We start from the raw sequence: 22926 nt of genomic DNA, 5'->3' as shown, positions 1-22926 counted from the left end.
GGGGGCAGACAAAGGAATAGAAGCATTTCAGTTGGTAAACTAATGGATGTATTTTCTTGCTCAGCTGTCCAACTTCTTCACATTCATGCAGGACCATTTTACTCAGGCTAATGAGAGTGATCCAGGTGAGGATAAGATTATACGTTCAATAAACAGCTTTAATATGTCTCCCAAGCAACTGCATGTGTTTATCTTGTTATATATGCCAACACAGCCAGGGCCACATGTGTGCAGGTATTATTTGCTGTGTGTGTAACTGAAGCCCTTTGAGGAGCTGTGTGTGCTCCTCAAGAGTGAAAATATAAGAGCTGGAGCTGTCCAAGTGTAGTCTCAGTCAAATCAATAAGACTGCAATCCTATACATGCTTACTTGGGAGTAAGCCCAACTGAAGTCAGTATTTATTTTATTTAAACATTTTCTTGGCCTCCTTTCAGGGCAGAAGCCCTCCCAAGGCAGCTCACAGCAATACAATACATAAAGACAGTTAAAATATTAAAAGCGATAAAACATAAAACACAATAAAATAGCAATAAAAGCAACAATAAAAGCTGACAATAAAACCAACAACTGCAGCAAAAACAGTAACAACAGCAGTCATATCAAGGCCTTCTTTTTCAAGGCCTTCTTAAAACCCTACAATGATGGAGCATGCTGGACCTCAGATGGTAACTTCTTCCAAAGGTGTGGGGCCACTGCAGAGAAGGCCCTCTCATGTGTGGAGGACTTAGTTCTGAGTAGACATATGTGAAGGAATGCTGGAAGCAATTCCAACCCTCCTGCAAGGTAGGACAGGCCAATCCTGGCCTCATGTCCCCACAAGACACCCAGTAGCCACTGTCCCAGGCCAAGAGACACCAAAATTAGCACTGAGGCTAAGGAATCAGAAGGAATCACACCAACCTTAAGTTGGATAAATGTTTATTGTAGGGAAAGGGGTAGAGGGAATGTATAGAGGGGTACAAGCTAAAATGCTTGAAGAAGAAACCTGGATAAACAGAGCCTTTGAACCGCGCACCCAAGCAAAATAACAAAAGCTGGCTAACCTATCCTTATGCATACCGAAGTTAGGGCCTCCTGGGATAGAGTCCAGCCATCAAGCAGGTCCAAAAACCACCATAACAAAGGGAGACAACCATGCCTTTGCCTCAGCTCCTTTGAAAGCCCAGTCCTGGCAACGCAGAGCAGATGTCCCCTAGCCAATCACCAGCCCAGTCCCTGGGTGCACCCTGCTTGCCCCAGAGGAGGCAGGATCTTCCCACCATACTCTTTCCCAGTTAGCAAGGACTGAGCCTGGCCTTGAGTGGCAGGACTGAGGCGCCTCCCAGATAACTCACTCCCAGGTGGTTGCATCAGACGTGAAAGCAAGGCCTAGCTTCATAGTCGAAAGCAGGCTGATAATCTTGACAACATGCATAGGCTTTCACTGTAAGAGTAGCTCTTTTCAGGCATTCTGTAGCTGTGTAGAATTAATAAACGCATGAGGAGAGGATGTGCTCTAGCTTTCTTGTGTGTTTGCATCACCCTGTTCTCGTGGAAGGCAACTTTCTGAAAAGGAGCGCCTCCTGTATCTCCCATTCTTCTGTTTGAGAACAGGGCTAGTAACAATCCCTTCTTCACAACAGGGAAACAGCAGGTAGGAGCATGAGCCCAGGCTGCTTCCTTCTCTGGAGGAAACTATCCACACCAACAACAGAGGACTCTGGCTTCTGTATGGCTTTTATTAATGTGGGAACTGATGAACAATGAGAAATAACATTTTATTTTTGGAAGCATTCCAAATTATTATTGCACCTTAACACATCATGAATACAGCATACTCTCTTCATCGGCAAATGTGGGAGAGATGTTCCTGGCAATATTTGTAATTGTGGCTTTTATTGTTTGTTGATTACTGTGTTTTTAGGACTTTTAAGAATAATTATTAGTGGGAGATTTTTCATACAAGTGAGTATATCCACCAGTAAATACCAATGTTGCTTGATAATTTTCTTTAAAGCCATAGTTACATAATCTTTTTCTCAGTGGGAATTGTGTGTATTGTAAACAAAGAGCTTTTCTACACCAGGCTAAAATCCCGCAACTTTACCGGTGCGTTCTGCTTCCATTTTAAATGCAGGATCATGATGGGATCCCTTTACATGCGCTCCCCCCCCCCCGCCCTTTTCCCTTAGCTGCATGATCTATATGTTTCCTTATACAGCCACTAGATGGCGTCGTGGTCTAGCTCATTTCCGGACTTCCTCTTTTCACAAGGAAACGCAACATGCTGTAAGTTGATAGCTCATTATCTCCAGTCTTTTGAAAAATGGGATAAAGCTCATTTAGTGCAGAGATGCCCTGGAGGTTGATGGCATCATGAAAAGGACCTGCAAACTTCTGTGAATAACCAATTGCAATCACAGGATAAAAGCTTGGTGTGGAGAAGTCCAAAGACTTAGGCAAACATTCTTCTACAATCCTTTGGCTCATAAAAGAGACATTGTAGACGTTTTACATTACGGGTACTGAATTTCTTTCAGCCCATTTTGGAGAAGCTCTTGGAGGCTCCATTCCAGTGGTGGGCAGGGCTGAAAGCAAAAGGGGCAGAGCCAAAGACAAAGGAGGCGGCACAAAAATACTAGCATATTTTTTAACTGAAAGCTCTTATTGCCAGTAAAGGCTAAGGAGAGGCAATTCGACCTTTTAGAATGTGGAAAAAACTGCACAAAAGCTGGGAAACCACCTGATTAATGTTTTTTGTTTGTTTGAAGGCACTGAAACAGATAGATGGTTAGAGTAACACCTGCTTATGAAAAGAGAATGAATTCTTAAGCTAAGCAGCTATGTACTTAAAAGATTAAATTATGATGTAGGGCATGGGTGGGCAACATGCCGTCTACAGGCCACATTCTGTAGAGGTCCAGGTCACATTCACACCCTTGCCAACCTGCTGAATTCTAGGCAACCCACAACTGGGGTTGGGGTTGGGGGAGAAATTTTGTCTGTAGCTGCTACAGAGTAGAGTAGATTTTTCAGCCTTCTGGCTCACCTGGGCCCCATCTACATGAGCCAGTAAATGCGCAGGGGCTACTGCAATCCAAGGACCTTTGGGCCATATGACGCAGTCACAACTTCGCAGACTAACCGTGGTTTTCACAGGGCAAATGCAGATTTCTCCAGAGGCGTTTTGCTGTGATTTTTTTTAGCAGTCTGTCTTCTCCTGGAATTGACTTCGCAGTTTGCAGTGGGCATGGGGTAGGCGTGCTTAGTGATTGTGACACTCTGTGACGCCTTTTCACTCCTCCCCATTCCCCCCTGTTCCTTTGCAGCTGCGCAGTAACAGAGAGGTATCCATTTTGGAATCATAGGCAGGGATGCCCCTCTCACATGAGCACGCCCCTTCTCATGTGCGAACCATCAAGAGAGTTGCCATGCCAAACAGCTGGCATGGTAACGAACTAGCAGACTACCCATATCTTACCAAAGAGGAATGGACAGACGCAAAAGAACCCCTAAAATACAAAACAGCCACTAAAACTGAAGTGTTGCACCCCCATCCTCATGTAGCTGCACATTTAAATATAATGGTAAAAAAAAAAGAGCAGCACAACTGCTGCAGTTTACTTCGCTTACCGCAGCAGAAGCTAATTCGCAGCTGCAATGCTGCGCGGTTACCAGAGAGTGAACATTGAAAGCAGTGCTGTGTAGATGGCCCCCTGGAGACACCCAACAGATACAGGAGGTCCTCCTCTTCAGTCATCCTCCATGAATACAGAGTGACAAACATGATGGAGGAGAGGGGCAGGGCTGGAGCGTGTCTTTTCCTCATGCATTGCTATTAACCTTTTTTTTTTAATTCCTCACCAATTACTGCTATTATGAATGGTCATTGTGTTTATTTTGCATATATTTAAGTTTTAATTGAATTGTCATGAACTGTACTTTTTCCATTTTGTTGGTATTTAAGTCAACATGTCTCTACATTCTGTGTGTGTGTGTGTGTGGTTAGTCTTTAAGGTGCAACAAGACTTTTCCTTATTTTTACACATTTAAAAGGCTCTTTGGATCTTGGCATCCATTGTATTTGCCTGCTATATGCCTCATCAACAATTTAAATGAATACATGAAGTCATTGGGTTGGGTCCAGCATCTTCTTTCCATGGACCAGAAGGGCTCTTTCCATCTATGGAAGGCTTCTGATCCAGTGCAACATTTCCACTAGCAGAAAGCAGGAAGAGATGATCATTGCAGATTCCCCCTCCCCCTGTAATCTTCTATTTCACTTCCCCTGAACATTTGCTGAGTAGGGTTGATAGATCCTTTAGAACAGCATAGGAGGCAGGGATGTTGCTAGGCCGGGGCCCATGGGGCCCCGATTCTGTCCCTATTCGCCAGGACCCTGGATCTATTTCCCAGAGCTCTGAGTGTCCATTGGAGCCACTAGAAGTTTTTTTCTTGTCTTAATTGTCGGGGGGGGGGGAATTTCCAAGGGGGATTGCTGCTGTGGAGGGAAGGGTTAGCACTCCCCACATGCTGCAACACCCTGCCTCACATGCTGCAATAGCCTTCAACACAGAGTGTATTTGGATTAGTACTCTGTAAAAGTTTTGAAACTCTATTTTGGTTCAAATGTTGCCATTTTTAGGTAGAGAGGTGTGTGGGGGTGAATTGTTCATGGAAAAAACCTACCAGCCAGCCTCTTCTTTGCATTTTTATCACACCACTGCATCATTGTATTGAAGAGGTACTACTTATCTGGGATGATCTGGGGTGGGATGCAAATTTTGCTTTCTGTGTAATTTAAATGAATTATAATAATTTATAAATTTGCATATACAGATATAAATCAGCATATGCAAATTCTGTGCCAATTTAAGTCCTGTTGGCCTGGGCCCTGAATCTTTTAAGTGCCTAGTAACACCCTTGGTGGGAAGTGGTGCTTGGGGCTGCAGAGGGAGGAGGGATTCAGCCAAGGACCCCCCCCACCCTGCCGCCCTTTTTCTGGCTAGAATGTCCTTAGTGCAACTCTGCTCATGGAGTGATCCTGCAGGTGTGAGGAAATGTTGGATCCAAGCCCTTATCCATGAATACGTTTGTTAGCTAAAGTAATTATTTATAAGTTGTTTTTCTGCTTCCTTTACAGACATTAGCTCTCACTTTTTCTCCACCACTACCGATTACAGTATAGCAGGTTCTGACCTTACAATGATAGAGTATGAAAAGACTATAGATGTACCAGCCTCCTATTACGGACCTCATCTTTGTTTTCCCCTCAGTGTTGCCGACACTGATGGGCTTCTTCAGGCTTTCAAGCATCGACAGGCAAGTTCAGACCACTGGTTATCTTTTATTTTTACAGCCCTCTACAAAAGTTCCAGCTGATAACCACAAGGAAATCTTAAACACCATTAAGCTAGCAGGGTATAGAAAAGTAAAGAACTCATATGTTATAACCATATTCAAATAAATGAATGATGGTGTATTTACTTGCCTTTAAAAGTAAATTGCATTTATCCTATTTTGAAGAAAAAGAAGAGAAAGGACATCACTTGCTTAATAAATTATCTACATGAGTTCTATACATAAACCATTAAACTTCCATCTCACAGTAATTCTTAAACATTAAAACATTAAAACCTTAAGACATTACAACTAACTTAATATTAATAAATTACTTCACAAAACAAACTATCACTAACATAAAGACACTATAACCCTTTAAACTTTTAAAACATTTCAGCCTATTACAAATATTAAAACGTTCAGACCTGTCAAAACACCTTAAAACAATAAAACAGAGGCTGCAGTCTTATACCCACATACAAGATGTAAGTCTCATTGAACTCAGTGAGACTTACTTCTGAGTAGACTAGTATAGGACTACACTTAGATTTTAAAATCCTAACAGTGCAATCTTATGTATGTCTACTCAGATGTAAGCCCCATTGAGCTCAATGAGACTTACTCCCAGATAAGTGTATATAGGATCATAGCCTTCTGCAGTCTAGTGACTTCAGGACAACTGAGTCAAAAGCTTCCTTGAATTTTCTATTAATATAATAAATGCTGTATACATATTTAAATTATTCTAAATATATTTCCACATTTCAAGTGATGTTCCTCCTTTAAATATTTATTTATTTATTTATTTAATTTATGGCCCGCCTTTTTTCCTCTTGCAAATAATCTGAGGTGGTTTGCATGGTCGTTGTCCTCTCCATTTTATCCTTACAACAACGCTGTGAGGTAGGTTAGGCTGCAGGTCAGTGATGTGGCCCAAAGTCACCCAGTGAGCTTCATGGCTAAGTGGGGACTAGAACCCGGATCTCTCGAGTCCCAGTCCAACACTCTAATCACCACACCACACTAGCTGTCCCATGAAATGTAATCTGGTTACAGGGCAAGCAGACAAAAACTGTCTGTGCGCAACACTCTCTTATATTTAATGATAGTGGTTTGCCAGGGATTGCCTGTAATATGTTGTTTCTGTGCATGACTCTACGCAGCACCTTCATGCTCGATATGTGCTTCAGCTGTTGCATGAGACCAGGAAAGTCCTTCAGCAGATGCCAAACATCACTCACCTGTCAACCTCTTATGCCAAGGAAATAACAATTTGTGGTAAGTTATCAGTGCCTTTTCATAAGAGAGGCATGGCACCAGGGTGATACCGAAGGTACATCTTGAATTTGTAGGGTTGCATAGCAATTGTGACTGTAGCTGCAATTACAATGTTAGTCTCCTTCCCCCTTCCTCACAGTACAAATCCTTCCCATCTTCCCTTTATTATGGAAAAAAAGACTGATGACTCACCCTCTGGCATATATTTGAAGTAAGCCAAACACTTCCTCCCACTTTTTTTTCCTGTCAGATGTTGCTGGGTGAGTCAGTGACTAAACCAAGCAAACTTTTAAGAAAAGAGCTGCTTTTCCATCTGTAAAATGCTGTTTTGTGTGGTAAATAATTTCTTTCACCTCTAGCCTTTCCCCAAGTACTTCAACAAATGGTTCCTGAACATAATGGTAGACGGAATGCCTATTTGCTGATGCTTCTTCTGGGGCTATATATATATATATATATATAGAGAGAGAGAGAGAGAGAGAGAGAGAGAGATGAGAATGAGCAAATCAATGGGAAGTTGGTGCAGTTTTCCAATTTACTTCCTCAATGTGGAAATGTTATGAGATGTTTGTCCTGAGGGTTTTATGCAGATGGATAGACAGATAGGTAGATATGAGAGGTGGTAGGGGTGGACATGATGGAACACTCCCTCAAACATTAAATTGCAGAATCTTTCTCCCTCATAAGCAACTTTTGAAAACACATTTATGAGATTTGGTAATCTGTTTGTGTCAAATAACATTGCTTTATGGCTCTGGACCACCAATTACTCACTGCTGTTTCATATATTGTTACCTGACTAAACATCCAGTTAAATATAGATGTTCCTTTCTGCCTATGGTAGAGAGTATAGCAATCTAAGTGCCTCCCAATCATCTGTCCTTGATTGTTCAGTCATTAAGTCGTGTCCGACTCTTCGTGACCCCATGAACCATAGCACGCCAGGCCTTCCTGTCCTCTGCTCTCTCCCGGAGTGTGCTCAAGTTCATATTCATTGCATCGGTGATGCTATCTAGCCATCTCATCCTCTGCCGTCCCCTTCTCTTTTTGCCTTCAATCTTTCCCAGCATCAAGGTCTTTTCCAGGGAGTTTTCTCTTCGCATTAGGTGGCCAAACTATTTGAGCTTCAGCTTCAGTATCTTCCTTCCAATGAGGATTGGCTGATTTGACCTCCTTGCAGTCCAGGGGACTCGTAAGAGTCTTCTCCAGCACCACAGTTCAAAAGCATCAATTCTTTGGCGCTCAGCCTTCCTTATAGTCCAGTTCTCACAGCCATACGTTGCTACTGGGAAAACCATAGCTTTGATTAGACGGACCTTATCGGCAAGGTGATGTCTCTGCTTCTTACGATGCTGTCTAGGTTTGCCATAGCTTTCCTCCCAAGGAGCAAGCGTCTTTTAATTTCAAGGCTACAGTCACCGTCTGCGGTGATCTTGGAGCCCAAGAAAATAAAATCTGTCACTGCTTCCATTTCTTCCCCTTCTATATGCCAGGAAGTGATGGGGCCAGATGCCATGATGTTCGTTTTTTTAATGTTGAGTTTCAAACCAGCTTTTGCACTCTCCCCTTTCATCCTCAACAAGAGGCTCTTTAGATCCTCTTCGCTTTCTGCCATTAGGGTGGTATCGTCTGCGTATCTGAGGTTGTTGATAATTCTCCCGGCAATCTTAATTCCGACCTGTGATTCATCCAACCCGGTGTTTCTCATGATGTACTCTGCATATAAGTTAAATAAACAGGGCGACAATATACAGCCTTGTCGTACTCCTTTCCCAATTTTGAACCAGTCGGTTGTTCCATGTCTGGTTCTTACTGTTGCTTCTTGACCCTCGTACAGGTTTCTCAGGAGACAGGTAAGGTAGTCTGGTACTGCCATCTCTTTAAGAATTTGCCAGAGTTTGTTGTGATCCACACAATCAAAGGCTTTAGCGTAGTCAATGAAGCAGAAATAGACGTTTTTCTGGAATTCTCTTGCTTTCTCCATGATCCAGTGAATGTTGGCGATTTGATCTCTAGTTCCTCTGCCTCTTCGAAACCCAGCTTGTACTTCCAGTAGTTCTCGGTTCACATACTGCTGAAGCCTTGTTGTTGTTTATTCGGTCAGTCGCTTCCGACTCTTTGTGACTTCATGGACCAGCCCACGCCAGAGCTTCCTGTTGGCTGTCGCCATCCCCAGCTCCCCCAAGGTCAAGTCCGTCACCTCCAGAATATCATCCATCCATCTATCTTGCCCTTTGTCAGCCCCTCTTCCTTTTGCCTTCCACTTTCTGCTGAAACCTAGCTTGTAGGATTTTGAGCATAACCTTGCTGGCATGTGAAATGAGCGCAATTGTACAGTAGTTTGAACACTCTTTGGCATTGCCCTTCTTTGGAACTGGAATGTAAACTGACCTTTTCCAGTCTTGTGCCCACTGTTGAGTGTTCCAAATGTGTTGGCATATTGAGTGCAGCACTTTAACAGCATCATCTTTTAGGATTTTAAATAGCTCAGCTGGAATACTGTCATCTCCGCTAGCTTTGTTGTTACTAATGCTTCCTAAGGCCCACTTGACTTCACTCTCTAGGATGTCCGGCTCAAGTTGAGTGACTGCACTATCATGGCTACCAGGGACATCCAGATCTTTCCTGTATAGTTCTTCTGTGTATTCTTTCCACCTCTTCTTAATTTCATCTGCTTCTGTTAGGTCCCTGCCTTCCTTGTCCTTTATCATGCCCATCTTTGCACAAAACGTTCCCTTGAGATCTCCGATTTTCTTGAAAAGATCTCTAGTCTTTCCCTTTCTCTTGTTTTCCTCGATTTCTTTGCATTGTTCATTTAAGAAGACCTTCTTGTCTCTCCTTGCTATTCTCTGGAACTCTGCATTCAGTTGGATATATCTTCCCCTTTCTCCCTTGCTTTTCGCTTCCCTTCTTTCCTCAGCTATTTGTAAAGCCTCATCAGACAGCCACTTTGCTTTCTTGCATTTCTTTTTCTTTGACTATCTGGTGATGTCCGTGTGTAGAGTTGCCTCTTGTTCTGTTGGAAAAGAGTGTTTGCTATGATTAGCGTGTTCTCTTGGCAAAACTCTATTAGCCTTTGTCGTGCCTCATTTTGTACACCAAAGCCATGCTTGCCTGTTATCCCGGTGATTTCTTGACTTCCTACTTTGGCATTCCAATCCCCTAGGATGAAAAGGACATCTTTTTCTGGTGTTAGTTCTAGAAGGTGTTGTAGGTCTTCACAGAACCGATTAGCCTCAGCTTCTTCGGCCTCAGTGGTTGGGGCATAGACTTGAATTACTGTGATGCTGAATGGTTTGCCTTGGATTCGTACTGAGATCATTCTATCGTTTTTGAGATTGTACCCCAGTACTGCTTTTCCCACCGTCATAAATTATGGATGAGAGAGTGGCTCTTCCTGGGTTTGCCTGAGGAGTTTGAGATGCAAGACAAAATAATTACTACATTAGTAACTCTGATATTTAGTGCTATATTTTCAAATCAAGGGAGAAGCTAGAAAATGAAATTAATTGAAGGTGCTTGAGGAGACCAGATTTTAATAAAGGCTGCTTTAAGCATTCAGCGCAGTAGTAAATAAGTGATCTTGCATTTATATATTTATATAATATATAAATTATAATTCAATGAGGCTCTAGTGAGCAAGTTATTGTTGCCCATACAAAATATCATTATACTTCCAAAAAGTATTATGCGTCCCTCAAGTTAGATGGGATTATAGCTGCTCTCACAGACCAGCATGCCCTTGCTAATCAATGTACATACATTCTCCAATTGCTGTCCTCATTTGCACAATTGAAAGAGCATCTGAGAGAGATTTTGACCCGTCCTTGAAGCAAATAATAGTCTTCACAGCCAAAAATATGATTCATGACAGATGAAAGTGTAATTTTTACTGAAGTTCAAGCCAAAATGTTGATTACTACTAAATGAGATCTATCTCACTTCCTGAAAATCCTTTTCAATTCTCTACATTGAAATAGGCATTTAAATATTAATCTAGTGAGTGTTTTTGTGTTAGCTCCCTAAAGGATTGTAATCGTAGGCCCGCTAAATCCAATCAGAATTTTTTATTTCATTATAATACCTGTTGGATTTTATTTTAAAGGGTTAAATGTGCTCTATATTAGGAAGCGAATGTTGTCTCTCCTCTCCCTTTTAAATTCCTAAAATGTGTTAAGTTAAAAAACAAAGAAACCCAACACTCAACCCTTTATATATTCAAGGCATTTTTTTTCTAGTTCTGAAACCTTTGATGTGTTAATATAGTGGTCTTTCTTATATGTAAGAATACTGTGTCCATTTTTCCTATTATGCTGTGGTCATATTTGCCTAAGGAAGGGCAGTATGATGTTTGGAAACTCACATTGTTCTTGCATAGTCACTAACAACTCAGAAGCATACTGTAGTATTGTACTAAGAACTGGTTTGGACAATCAAACAACACATGGTTAATAAACCATGGGTTATTTGTAAGCAGGCCCAGAGCGAGCGAGCATGCTGGTCATTGTTGCTTCCACTTTCCTAAATAATCCAAGAATGCCCCTGGTTTGTTATCCTTATGGCTGAACCCAGAAACTCTGGGTTGTTTACGGGTTAAAAACGTATTTAAACATGATTTAATGGGGCATTTCTATTTTGTTTAGGAAAGTGGAAGTGATGAGTACAGTACACAAGAGGCAGTGTACATGCTTGCTACTGTGTGGCCGCAACTAAGTATGGGTTAAACAACCCGTAGTTAGCTGCTATGCATGAACTGGGTTGATCAGTTTTTGGTTTGGCTTATTCCCAGCCAGGGCTGGCCCAAGACATTTTGCTGCTTGAGGTGAAGGACAAGATAGCACTTCTCCCCATTCCACCTACAGAAGTCTGTCAGGGAGACAGGACATCATTTTTCACCTCACCTGAAGGCCACAGTCTAGCTTGGGGAGGGGTGGATCTGGCCATGTGGAACACACTGCTCTGTCCTACAGCATAAGGGAGGGCAAGGGCTGTTCCCACTGCCTTCTTCATCTCACCCATCATCTACTTCTTGAGGAGACTGCCTCACTCTGCCTAATGGTAGGGCCGGCCCCGCTCCCAACTAAGTGTGCATAGGATTGTAGCCATAACATCGCATAGGAGTGCAGACTTACTATAACGTACTATAACATACTATACCACACTAAACCATTTCTTCTTTTTTGGGTAGTAGAATGCAAGCCTTATTCCAGCATTGTTAGATAACAGTATACTAATTAATGTTGTCCTATGTTGTTTTGAGAGCTTTAATGAGACATAACACAGTCTGTTGGCTCCAATTAAATGTTAAATAGTAGCAATAGACTTAAAATGGTGCAAAGAACTAGTACAAGGGGCAGTTTTGTGTTGGCGTGGATTTCACACATCTCAATAGTACTTTATCTTATGACACTGCCCTGTGCTAATATTACAGCTTCAGCTTTTTGTGAACACAGTCCCAAGACTCTCAGTTATTTATATTTTGTCACTTAGTCTCACATTCTTGCATCATCTAAAATCTTATCAAATCTGGCTTAATTGTGTCTAATATATTGTGCTTATTCCTGATTTCAAAACAGTAAATCAATAGTTACTGAAGTGTGATCAGTGCTGTCATTTTTAAATTATCCTAGAAAATCCCATATTCACATATTGACCCTGTTTGGATGTCATGGTGGCGTTTGGTGGCAATTCGTGGGTTAATTAACCCATGAATTGTGGGGACGCGTGCTGTGCCCAAGCCACTTCCTGTTTCCTTTAACAACCCTCAAATGCCGTATTCAAGGGTTGTTTCCATGAAGTCCAAATAGGGGCGCTTGGGTTGTTTGTGGATTAAACAACCCCAAGTTAACCCAAAAACAAGCCATGGGTTAAACTGGGGTTGTTAATTGATCCACGAATTGCCACTGAAAGCTGCCATGATTGCCAAACAGACTCAATCTGTCTTTGCTATCAATGATACCTACTAGAAACAGATTTTGTTTACTCTGTGAATAGATGGTTAACAAAAAAGATACATTAAAATACGTTAAACTCCTGATTTTTGGCCTTCTCAGATTCATTTCATAAATAACTGAGGCTTATAATTGTTCACATTTCTGGCGCTATACACGTTTCTGGCACCATGTGGGATCTGCTTCACATGTTAGTCGTTCAAATACCAATATTCACCAGAATCTTTTTTTGTGTGGGTACCAGCATTAGGAAGTGTGCATGCGTGTGGGGTGTGTGTGTGTGTGTGTGTTAGTGTGTCTAATATTCCTAATCCAAATCAGCCTTCCCCAAATTGGTGCCCTCCAGATGTTAACCATACTGGTCATCCCTACCAGCATAGCCACATCTGGAGAGCACCAGATTAGGAGAGGCGTCACCAAATGCTTCTCTTGGTTAACAGGGATTATGAAAAGTACGTACCTACCTAATTTGGATCTGCTAAATTTGGATTTATAAACCTACTATTTCTCAGTGCTGTACCTTTCATAACTCAGTTTTTCAAATAGGGCTCCATTAAGCCTCCATCAAGGCCTCTGCTGCTTATGTTCCCCATTGCTCCCTTCACATTTGTCTTCTCCTTGTGGTAGATGCAACTACCCAGTTGCTGCTCCTATATCTGGTTATGATACTATACATAGGAATATATGCATGTCTGCACAAAATGTACATTGTTATGACAAAAAATGGAAACTGGGCCTCATATGCTATCCACCATCATATACAGTACATAGGATAGAAAATGCTTCATCAGGGGAGAAGATTCAGGGGTTAACCACCATAGCACTGCTTTTGTAGCACTGCTTTATAACTGTGCGTGTCAATCGCAAACATGTGTTAACTCTAGAACCCAGTACAGGTGAAAAGCAGCTGGGCAGAACAATAGTTGCCGTTAGCTATTGCCTATTCAGTTTTGCCTATTCAAGAGGCAATCCTAGACACATTTACCTTGGAATATGTACCACTGAATTCAATGAGGCTTACTTCTGAGTAGACATATCTGGGAGTGCTGTCAGGCTACCTCTTCAATGCTGCTGTTGTATCTAATTGTAGAAATTGTGTTTTTTCTAGGTGATTTGCATGGAAAGCTGGATGATCTATTGCTGATTTTCTACAAAGTAAGTAAATGCAGTATTGCTGACCTATAAGGGAGGTACCTCAGCACAACTGTGTTATACACAGCTCATCAGCACTTTGTCATATCTATGCTTGGCCTATGGCCATTTTTCCATTCTTGGCACTCTGTAAATTATAATGTAATGTTATTTGAAGGCTACTGTTTAAAAGGCATTAAAGATAAAGGACAGTGTTCCTTGTAATTTTTGTAAACAATAAACAACATTTGAAATGGCCTGGGTTTTTTTTCCTACAAGAGTAGGAGAACCTAAAGCCTCTGTCAACTATTTATTAGAGAAAAGTGTCTATACTTTGAACTAATGCTGTTCATGAGGGACAGGAGACGCATAAAATAATTTCCCTTACTCCAGCCAAAGAACTGCCTTTCAATAAGAGAACTTGGGTTGATGCAAACAATGTAACTCAAACTACAATGTGTGTAAGTTGCATTTTTGGGACATACATGCTTATCTGCTATCATTATTTTCAAATATTAAGGAATACAAATAATTTCTAACTGACTTAAAATAATAGCAAACAATATGCCTAGTTTAAGCTATGTTCTGTCCGAAATCAAGACCAAAAGTAAATTATTATTATTACTGCTACTACTACTACCACCACCACCACCACTACGACCAGATCAAATAGTTACAGGCTCTGCAGTGTCAGGGATCCCTGAAGAAGCAGCTCAGCTTGAAATGTGTGGAACACTTAACGCCCTAATAAATAATTGACAGAACCTGTGGCTTTTGCTTTTTTGCTGTGGTATTCCTTGATGGAGATGAGCAGATCTGTTTCCTTGACATTTCAAAAGGAAGTATATTTAAGAGCTTTCCAGACCTATTCCAGGGTGTGTATCCTGGTCATTCCAGAATTCTGCCTTTCAACAACTGTTCACTTATCATTTTATATAAAATTCTTTTATAGTCAACTAACATGAAAACAATTAATAGCTTAAGCTGTAGTTTGTGTTTAGCTGAAGACAGGAACTTTAGTTACAAAAAGTGCCAGTTTCTTTCACTTTTAGTATAATTTACCTCTTTAAATGTTTAGAGGCATGTATTTTTATTATTTATTCATATTCTTGACAGTCTTTATGAACCAGAGTTATACCCAGTACTTAAGCCAAATAATGGCCCTGTTCAGACGCACATTGAGGAAGGGTGATTAGGCTAACCATGGTGCATGGTGGTGACCGCTAATCACTGTGAGTGCTACTGCCACACGTGCAGATAACCATGATCTGCAATGTGGTTAGACTAACCATTCTCTAACCACCCTCCCTCCTGCAGGAATCTGCACTCCTCTGGATGGGCGGCCATGTATCCCAGCGGCCTTTGCACTGTCGGCCATTTTGGTACTTGGTGCTGCCAGCCATTTTGGTGGTCAGCAGTTCAGCAGCCTGCTGCCCCTGTGCTGCTGCACGCGGCCCCCGGGCACATCCCACAGTATGGGCTCACGTGGTCTGTGATCCATCTTTCCCGTTACGGACCCTATAATTGCCTTTCACTGCTGTAATCTGCCACTCCAGTGCATAGTGCATTCAAGCATCCCCTGCGGCGCAAATGGACTTGGGCGGCCATCAGGAATCAGCTTCCGTCACTTCTGCCGAGCATTTATGCCACTGCAGGCACCATGCTGGAGTCCATGCTGCCTCTGCCTCTGATGTTGGAACAGGCCCACTGTTTCTGTCTCTTAACTGGCCTCCTTGTTAAAACTAAAGCATTTAATTTAATACAAGTAACTTTAAAAATGGGTGCTTAGGGAGTTTCTCAAAAAGATTCCCTTACAAATAACTTTGCCACCTGACCTGATTTCACAGTTGGAAGATGTGCAGAACTAATTTGTTTCCTCTTTCCCTAACAAAGAAGTGATCGCTCAAGATGGACTATCAGGCAGCCATTTTCCCCACATGCTACTGATAAGCAAAGAAAGGCACAGTGTGGAGTTCAGTCATTATTTTTGTTTCATGCATCCATGCAGCAAATACAAATTCACTTAGGAGTCAATCAAAATTGCATTCTGTGCCCTTGCCTGTGACTTCATTGTTAGTAGGGACAAAGCATTACACTTTAAAAAAAAAAAGTGGCTACGCTGCATGGAAATGTTCTTTGTGTATTCCCATTGATCCTGAAAGAGATGCATCCCTCCACTCCTGTCAACTTCTGACACTAGACAGCTGTGCATAGAAATTATACTTTATAGGTCAGAGCTGGAATAAAAGTTGCAATATATTCTCATCTCCTAATAGGAGAGCTTTTCTTCTGCATTCCAGCTGTCCAGATAGCCATGTCCCCTCCAGTGGGCCATTCCACTTCCACTTCCACCCCCCCCCACCCCCATTTTCCATTTTGGTTTTCCAACTGACATACATCATTCCAACTGACACACAATGCTTAATCTTCATTTGGTTGTTTTTTGAAATATATTTTTTATATTTATGCAAAAAAAAAAAAAACAAAGATAAAAAGAAACAAACACCACCTTGGAGTTCCTGATAATGTTGTTTGGCTGACATAAATGGAACCCTGTTTTGGTTCCATTTCTGTCAGCACTCACCATAGGAGTTTGCTATTAAATGGAGTGATTTTTTTCATCACAACCATGCCAGAGCTGCAGGATATTTGAATCCAGATTGCCTAGCCATCAATATCTTAAGCTTATCCATTATGTAGCATGCAGAGGTCCCAGCATCTTCCACTGGGGCCATCAAAATATATAAAGGCAGTTAGGGATGATTGTGAAAAAGAAGTCTGGGATTGCAGCTTTCCCTTCTACCTGCCTTATTTCTCCTCATAATATACTTCGGGAGGCTTCAAGGAAAGTGCTCTCTCTCTCTCTCTCTCTCTCTCTGTACACACATACACATACATACATACATACATATACATACATACATATATATATACATACACATACATACACACATACACACACAGTTAATGCGCTCTGGGCCCTTAATATAAGCTACGTGGTAATCAGTGGATTGGCCACCACAGTTCACAATTCCTGATTCATTTTTTATTGTGTCTTGTATTTGTCTGGTTTTGCTGCCAAACAGTCCTCTGCTTACAGACCAGCATTGCCTTCAGAGGGGAAGGGGGAATGACAACTGTTTAATGTCTTTAAGCGATGACCCTAATTTTGTCTGAAGCTAGTTAGGCTAGATAACATGTCTTTAATGCCTTTAAGTGACTCCTCTTAAACATAACACCTTTGCTTAATTAAAGGAGACTGTATAGAGATATTTCCATTCACTGCATTAGCCATTGCTCAATAACACCATTTCCCATCGTTGTTCCTCAAAAAACAAAAACAAAAGACCCGCAACAATGCTACCCCATAATATTTTAAATTGCCAGTTGCTAAATTAGTCTGTGTTAAATTGATGCCATGCATATAGACATCCTGGAGTGGAATTAAAAGGCAGATTGACAAAAGGGAAGCTAATTAAATCCAAACCCAGAAGGCACTCTAATGAGGCAGTAGCAATTCTCGGTTCCACAAACCATTGGAAAGCTATCTTTTGCTCTTGTTTCCTGCTGCTATACATTTTAATTTCGTTCCTCCCCTCCCCCTGAAAAGGGCATTAGCTAAAACTACAGAAGTGCTCAAGGAAAGCAAAGTGGGACAAGAATGCCATATTTTGTGGGTTGTAGCCAATGATGTCCTTTTGCCAGCGGAAGGGAAATTGCTGACAGAATGGATTTCCTCTTTCCCTTGCAATGCGCTGTGCCCCCACCCCCAAATCTGTTCCAGAGAGTTGTGGGATCTTCTGGAGCAGATGTCATGGGGGGCTGCAGGTGGGAGGAGAGGATGGAGAAGTCTCATTGCAACGTTGGCTCCAAGCCTAAATTATGAAGTAGATGGATTTTTGCATTTTAAATGTAAATGAAATATCAGATATAAAGCTGCCTTAAAAGCTAGTGTTGCAAAAAGTTTTCTGGGGCTAAATAAGCTTTACCTACATGTTCTTTTGAGAGCCATTTGATGAACTGTGTGGATGTAGAGGCTTAGAAGATAGGCTTACAGTTCGCATAACACTGTAACTAGTGATCTCATCCTGCCACCGGGACCTCGTACAAACCTTGTGGCAGTGCAAAGTCCAAACTAATGCAAAGTGTCAATGCTACAAAAGAACACTCTGCTATGCTGCTGTGAGAGCTGGTAGGAGGAGGTGGGGCCAGGCACAGCTCTCCACTGCAATGTTGGCCATTCAGCTCTTATCTGATGATTTATATATGCTGCACCTCTAGATTTTTTTCTTTGGTTTCTTCCACAGAACGGCCTTCCTTCAGAAGAAAACCCCTACATTTTTAATGGTGATTTTGTTGACAGAGGAAAAAATTCCATAGAAATACTCATAATCCTATTTGCATTTCTTCTTGTCTACCCTAACCATTTACACTTGAACAGAGGAAACCATGAGGACCACATCATGAATCTTAGGTATCACCATTGTTTATATATTCTTTCATTAGTTTTATCAACTATATGTGCTGCATGCCCAGAGCCTGCAATTTAAAACGAAAGGAAACATGATTTGATCACCAATATCTTGCATATGGAACTTTCCGATATTGGAAAAATAATAATTTTACATCGCAATCCTATACAAATCTACTCAGAAGTAAATCCCATTGAGCTAAATGGGGCTTACTCCTAGGTACGGCAGCATAGGATTGCAGCCCTAAGCATTTAAGGTTTTTAGATGCATGTTCATTTCCCAAAATCCTGTCGCAAGGCAGAAATTAAAGAGATAGAACTGAAATTTTTGCTTAGATTTTTAAATCACTAGAAATCGAAGCAAGTGTGATTTGGGTTAATGGAAAACAGGAATCAGACTCCAGCTAGAATTTGGACTCAGCCACTCATTCAGAAATGGTACTGATGTTTGAAGATGGTGGCAATATTTCCTTTAAGTTAAGACAGAAACACTGTGTGAATTTATTGTTTAGCATTGGATTTATTGTTTAGAATTGCAGTGTATGTAGTGGCCAACCTGTTTTTGTTTTTGTTTTACTATGCATTGGACAGGAATGTTGTCTGTCTCCAGATTAAATGCAACAGAATAGGGAAAAATTACTAGATGCATGCCAATAAAAGAAAAAAAACCCTGGGAAATCTGTATCTGAATATTGCAACAGGAATTACTTTAATTGCTGATCTCTATTGTTACCTTGTTATGCTCTGGTAACGGTCACAGATCACCCTTCCCATTCCCAATCATAAAGGTAAAACACAGAAGTAAGACCAATCCCTTAATTATATGTAATGAGTGTGGTCCAGGACCTATTTGTTGTTGTTATAGCCTTGCCTGTTACATCTTTACTCATTTCAGATATGGTTTCACAAAAGAAGTTATGAAGAAGTACCGAGTAAGCATTTTAACTCTCTTTTTAGTAGCTGCCATCCAGTTAACAAGATTCACTTTAACAGTTAATATTTACATTTACTAAGGCTTCAGTCCTGTATCCACTAACCTGGAAGTAAGCCCCATTAAACTCAATGGGACTTAACTATTGAGTAGACATGTACAGGATTGCTCTCTAAGCTGGTTTAATTGTGATCAAACTGGCCTTAGTTCTGTGAAGGATATTGTGTTTAGAGATGCTGTAAATATTACCTGCAAGAATAACTTCTTGTAGGTGTTCATATGTTTTTTCAGGCTGGAGGTCTGAAAGCCATGAAATAATGAAGTCCAAATGGGGTTGTTCATAAACCATAGCAAACTGATTATTTCAGAGCCCTTCAGGAATTGAATCTAATCACGTTTTTTATCTAATAGTGCTATGGTAAAACAATTTTACATCTTCTACAAGATGTCTACAGCTGGCTTCCACTTGCAACTATAATTGACAGTAAAGTTCTTATCTTACATGGTGGGATATCAGACACTACTGATTTGAATTTCCTGAATTTATTTCAAAGAAACAAGGTAAGATGTTATACTCACAGGGCATTCTTTTTATTAGTTCACTTTTTTTTGTTCCAATCCATCTCACAAAGATTTAAATACCATTGAAATAAATGAGAATTAAGCCTTCGCACATTGTTTTTAAATAAAAATGTCACAGCATTTTGTGAAGATTTAAAGAAACCAAGATAACAAAGCACAACAGTTTAAAAATTACTTTAGTTAATCACATTATGTAGGACTAATGCATATTTGCTTCTATCTGGATTGTACCTTAAGAGTTTAAAGTAGGGCTGCAACCTAATTAAAGATATTTTAATCAGTTAATCATATCAGTTGTAGTTGATCAATCTATCAGTTAAATTATGTTGGGTAAAAAAATATTTCTAAAGCAAGAAACATACTTGCTTTGGTGTATGTGTGTGTTTTTAAAATATTTATTTGATTTGACCCTTCTTCACAAGGAGCCCAGGGTGACTATCAACTTATATGAAACATGATTCAACACATAAACACCATCATGGCTCTAAAATTACAGATATATAATAAAATACTATAAAATCATCAACACAAATCAATAAAAAACAGAGCCCAAAGCCTGCACAAATAAATATGTTTTTAACTGGTACCTAAATGACAACAGCATGGGACACAGCCAAATCTCTACTGGAAGGGAGTTCCAAAAGCTGGGGTGCCACCATCAAAAAGGCCATGCCACGTGTGGTAGCCCCATGAGCCTCATTCCTCAAGGGCACCACAAGCAAAGTGGTGCTTTGCTTGTGGTTGCCACCCTGGGCAATCTTAAATCCCAGGATAGTTGGTATTGGGGAAGGCTGTTTAGGGCTTTGTACACTAATACTAACACCTTGAATTAGGGCTGGTAGCTCACTGGCAGCCAGTTCAGAGATTTTAACACTGGTGTGATATCCTCATATTTCACTGCCCCTGTCAGCATATGGGCAGCAGCATTCTGCACCAGATGCAGCTTCCAGAATGTCTTCAAGGGAAGCCCCATGGAGAGAGCATTGCAATGTCCAATCTTGAAGTTAATCAGAGGATGGACTGTTATTGCCAAGTTGTCCCAGTCCAGGAGCAGCCGTCCATAGCTGGCAAAACAGCCACAGCTGGCCATAAGTACTCTTCGCCACTGAGGCCAATAGCTTTGAATCTAGAAGTACTTCCAGACTATGTATCTTCTCCATCAGAGGAATGCTACCCCATCCAGGATAGGCCTACCTAATTCCTGGACCCAGGAACCATCTACCAACAGAGGCTCCATCTTATCAGGATTTAGACCACAGTATCCTCCTGGACCGCCTGGAGGGGTTGGGCATGGGGACACCGTATTGCGGTGGTTCCAGTGCTTCCTCTCCGGCAGGTACCAGAGGGTAGCACTGGGAGAGGAGGTTTCAGACCCGTGGCCACTTACTTGTGGGGTGCCACAGGGTTCCATCCTCTCCCCGATGCTATTTAACATCTATGTGAAGCCGCTGGGGGCTATCATCAGGAGGTTAGGGGTGCAGTGTCATCAATATACGGATGACACGCAGCTCTACCTCTCGTTTAAATCTTCACCAAGGTTGGCCGTAGAATCCCTGTCCAAATGTCTGGAGACGGTGAGTGGCTGGATGGGGAGGAATAGGCTGAAGCTGAACCCTGACAAGACCGAGGTACTTTTGGTGGGAGACAAGAGGAGGCTGGGGGATGTTGACCTAGTGTTGAATGGGGTACGGCTACCCTTGAAAGACCAGGTCTGCAGCCTGGGGGTCATTTTGGACTCCCAGCTGTCCATGGAGGCTCAGGTGTCAGCTGTGAGCCGGACAGCGCTGTATCAACTCCATCTGATACAGAGGCTGCGCCCCTTCCTTCCCGACCATCTGCTCCCATTGGTAGTACATGCCCTGGTCTCCTCTCGTTTAGACTACTGTAATGCACTCTACGTGGGGTTACCCTTGAAGACGGTTCGGAAACTGCAGCTCGTACAGAACGCGGCGGCTCGCCTGATTAAAGGCAGCCGCCGGTGAGATCACATCACTCCAGTGCTGAAGGAGTTGCACTGGTTACCAGTTGTTTTCCGGGCCAAATTCAAGGTGTTGGTTTTGACCTTTAAAACCCTATATGGTTCCGGCCCAGCCTATCTTAAGGAGCGCCTCCAGCAGCACCAGACAGGCCGCTTAACAAGATCAGCCTCGGATGGCCTTCTCTCTGTCCCATCAGCCAGGACAGCTAGACTGGTGGGGACGAGGGAGAGGGCCTTTTCTTTGGTGGCCCCCACTCTGTGGAACTCCCTCCCTAGGGAACTCCGTCATGCCCCCTCTTTAATGAGCTTCTGTCATGCATTAAAAACGTTGTTGTTCAGGCAGGCATTTGGGGTGGGTTAGGGTATTTTAGAAAATGTTTTTATTGTAGAATTTTATTGTTTTAAACTGTTTTTATTGTATGTTGTACATCACCCAGAGTGGCTGGGTTACCAGCCAGATGGGCGATTAATAAATTTAATAATAAATAAAAATAAATAAATTTAACTTCAGTTTATTTTATTGTTTTAATTCATTTACTTTGTACCACACCTTTCTACCAAGAAAAATAGCACTCAAGCTTATTGGCCCTCTTCCAGCCCACCACTGCTTCCAGACATTGGTGCAGCACTTGCACAGCTGCACCATCTCCTGACTCAGATGGACTGGAGAGACAGAGTTGGGTGTCATCCATATATTGCTGACGCCACACTCCAAATCCCTGGATGACACCCCACCCCCCTGTGGTTTTATATAGATGTTAAATAGAATCGGAGACAAGATGGAACTTTGCAGGACGCCACAGCATAACTGCCACGGAGCTGAGCAGAAGTCTCCCAGTGCTACTGTCTGGTAGTGACCCTGTAGGTAGGAATGGAACCATTGTAATACAGCCTCTTACTCCCAACCCCTTGAGCTGTTCCAGGAGGATGTCATATCCAACAGTATCAAAAGCCGCCGAGAGGTTGAGGAGATCCACTTCCCCTGTCGTTCTCCTGAAGAAAGTCATCATCAACCAAGGCAATCAAGGCTATTTCAGTGCTGTGTCCAGGCCTGATGCCAGACTGAAATGGTCCTAGATAATCCACTTCATCCAGAAATGTCTGTAGCTGATCAAACACCACTCTCTATCACCTTGCCCAGGAATGGGGTATTTGCAACTGGGTGGTAATGATCTAAAACCTCCAGGTCTAGGGAAGGTCCCTTCAAGAGGCATTTACCACTTCCTGGACCCAGTCAGTCAATCCATTTGTGCCATGATTGGCAGGAGTTTAGAGGGCACA

At 41.8% G+C, this 22926-nt stretch overlaps 1 protein-coding gene across 1 annotated transcript in view; it reads left to right on the top strand.

Annotated features, from left to right (window-relative positions):
• Positions 1-1383: 1383 nt before the first annotated feature.
• Positions 1384-22926, top strand: part of PPEF1 (protein phosphatase with EF-hand domain 1) — a 35705-nt gene continuing 14162 nt past the window's right edge. Inside the window, exons 1-7 of the mRNA XM_084841750.1 lie at positions 1384-1426; positions 5124-5302; positions 6487-6601; positions 13661-13707; positions 17991-18157; positions 19050-19086; positions 19497-19646. Of these exons, the coding sequence (XP_084697876.1) occupies positions 5186-5302; positions 6487-6601; positions 13661-13707; positions 17991-18157; positions 19050-19086; positions 19497-19646 (633 nt within the window). The 5' untranslated portion in view covers positions 1384-1426; positions 5124-5185. The remainder of the gene's footprint in view (positions 1427-5123; positions 5303-6486; positions 6602-13660; positions 13708-17990; positions 18158-19049; positions 19087-19496; positions 19647-22926) is intronic.

Source organism: Heloderma suspectum, chromosome 3 (assembly GCF_057233095.1).
Source record: "Heloderma suspectum isolate Gila_16-S chromosome 3, 16-S_ref, whole genome shotgun sequence".
NCBI classification, from domain to species: Eukaryota; Metazoa; Chordata; class Lepidosauria; order Squamata; family Helodermatidae; genus Heloderma; species Heloderma suspectum.
The sequence above is the reverse complement of the archived record's forward strand: the minus strand, read 5'-3'. Positions and strand labels throughout refer to the sequence as shown.